This window comes from Buceros rhinoceros, unplaced genomic scaffold, assembly GCF_000710305.1.
Source record: "Buceros rhinoceros silvestris isolate BGI_N320 unplaced genomic scaffold, ASM71030v1 scaffold14111, whole genome shotgun sequence".
NCBI lineage: Eukaryota > Metazoa > Chordata > Aves > Bucerotiformes > Bucerotidae > Buceros > Buceros rhinoceros.
The window spans coordinates 27389-28352 of record NW_010396057.1 but is presented as its reverse complement, the minus strand read 5'-3'; the positions used below and the strand labels follow the sequence as shown (position 1 = coordinate 28352).

The 964-nt window shown below is 45.3% G+C and overlaps 1 protein-coding gene across 1 annotated transcript in view; it reads right to left on the bottom strand.

Annotated features, from left to right (window-relative positions):
- The window catches only part of AFF4 (AF4/FMR2 family, member 4), a 29221-nt gene that overhangs the window by 17565 nt on the left and 10692 nt on the right, over window positions 1–964 (bottom strand). Inside the window, exon 7 of the mRNA XM_010145770.1 lies at window positions 389–437. Coding sequence (XP_010144072.1) covers window positions 389–437 — 49 coding nt within the window. The remainder of the gene's footprint in view (window positions 1–388; window positions 438–964) is intronic.

Genomic DNA, 964 nt, shown 5'->3' with positions numbered 1-964 from the left:
CCCCACCCTGTTTGTGCAACTGCTGCCAGCTGCTTCCAGCCAACAGCTCTGAATGCACATGTCTGATAAGTCCTGTCCCATCCTGCCCGCTCTTATCTGCTGATACCTCGCTGGTTCCAAGCCAGTTCAAGGTCCAAACTCTTGCACACCTATCCTGACAACTGACAAGAAACCAGGGGAACAGAAAGGCAGCGCGGGGTATTTGTGACTCGCTCCAGTGTCCCATATTTGGTCCACTGACCCAGAAAACAGCTGCTTAAAGAGGATCCCCTTTTTCTGCCAGTCAAGAAGTACGCTGAAGAGTCCGTGCACAAACTGACAGGGTCTAGTTGAAGATCTCTCGAAATTAAGACTATTGTTTAGAGAAGTTTTCTCAACAGCCACTTACGATTTGGATTGATGACCGTTGGATGTTTTTGACGGAGGATTATATCGTTCTAGAAGAAGAAAAAAAGAAATGCACAGTTGAACACTCAGCCAACAAAATAAAGTCACTTGAGCTGCCACAAGGACACAGCCTCAGGTAAACTAAGAACGCAGAGGAGACCGGAGAAAGCAGTGACTAGCTGAGCCCAGGTACAATCTCAATGGGCTGAAGAAGTGAGTGGATGAGAGACAAAATACTAAATGCATCAAATAATTTAATCAAGAAAATCTCAAAAGTTATTTCAATCGTTGCTGACTAGACCAACACACACTTAATTTGGTTTTAATGGGGAGAAAAACTATTTTGCTTCTATGAAGATTAATCTACTGCCTTGCACATGCAGGATACAGGATATAGAGCAGCCTGTCCAGCTCCAACCTGTTGCAGCATCTCTAGGTAGCTTTTTAGTGGATGAGGAACCTTTAGGTCCAGAACTCAAAGTCAGGAACTGATTCTTACAGTAGGAACACATACTGACACAACCTGCCTGTCAGTCGGGGGGGGGGGCCTTCCCTTGCCTTTACTTCTGCCAAATAC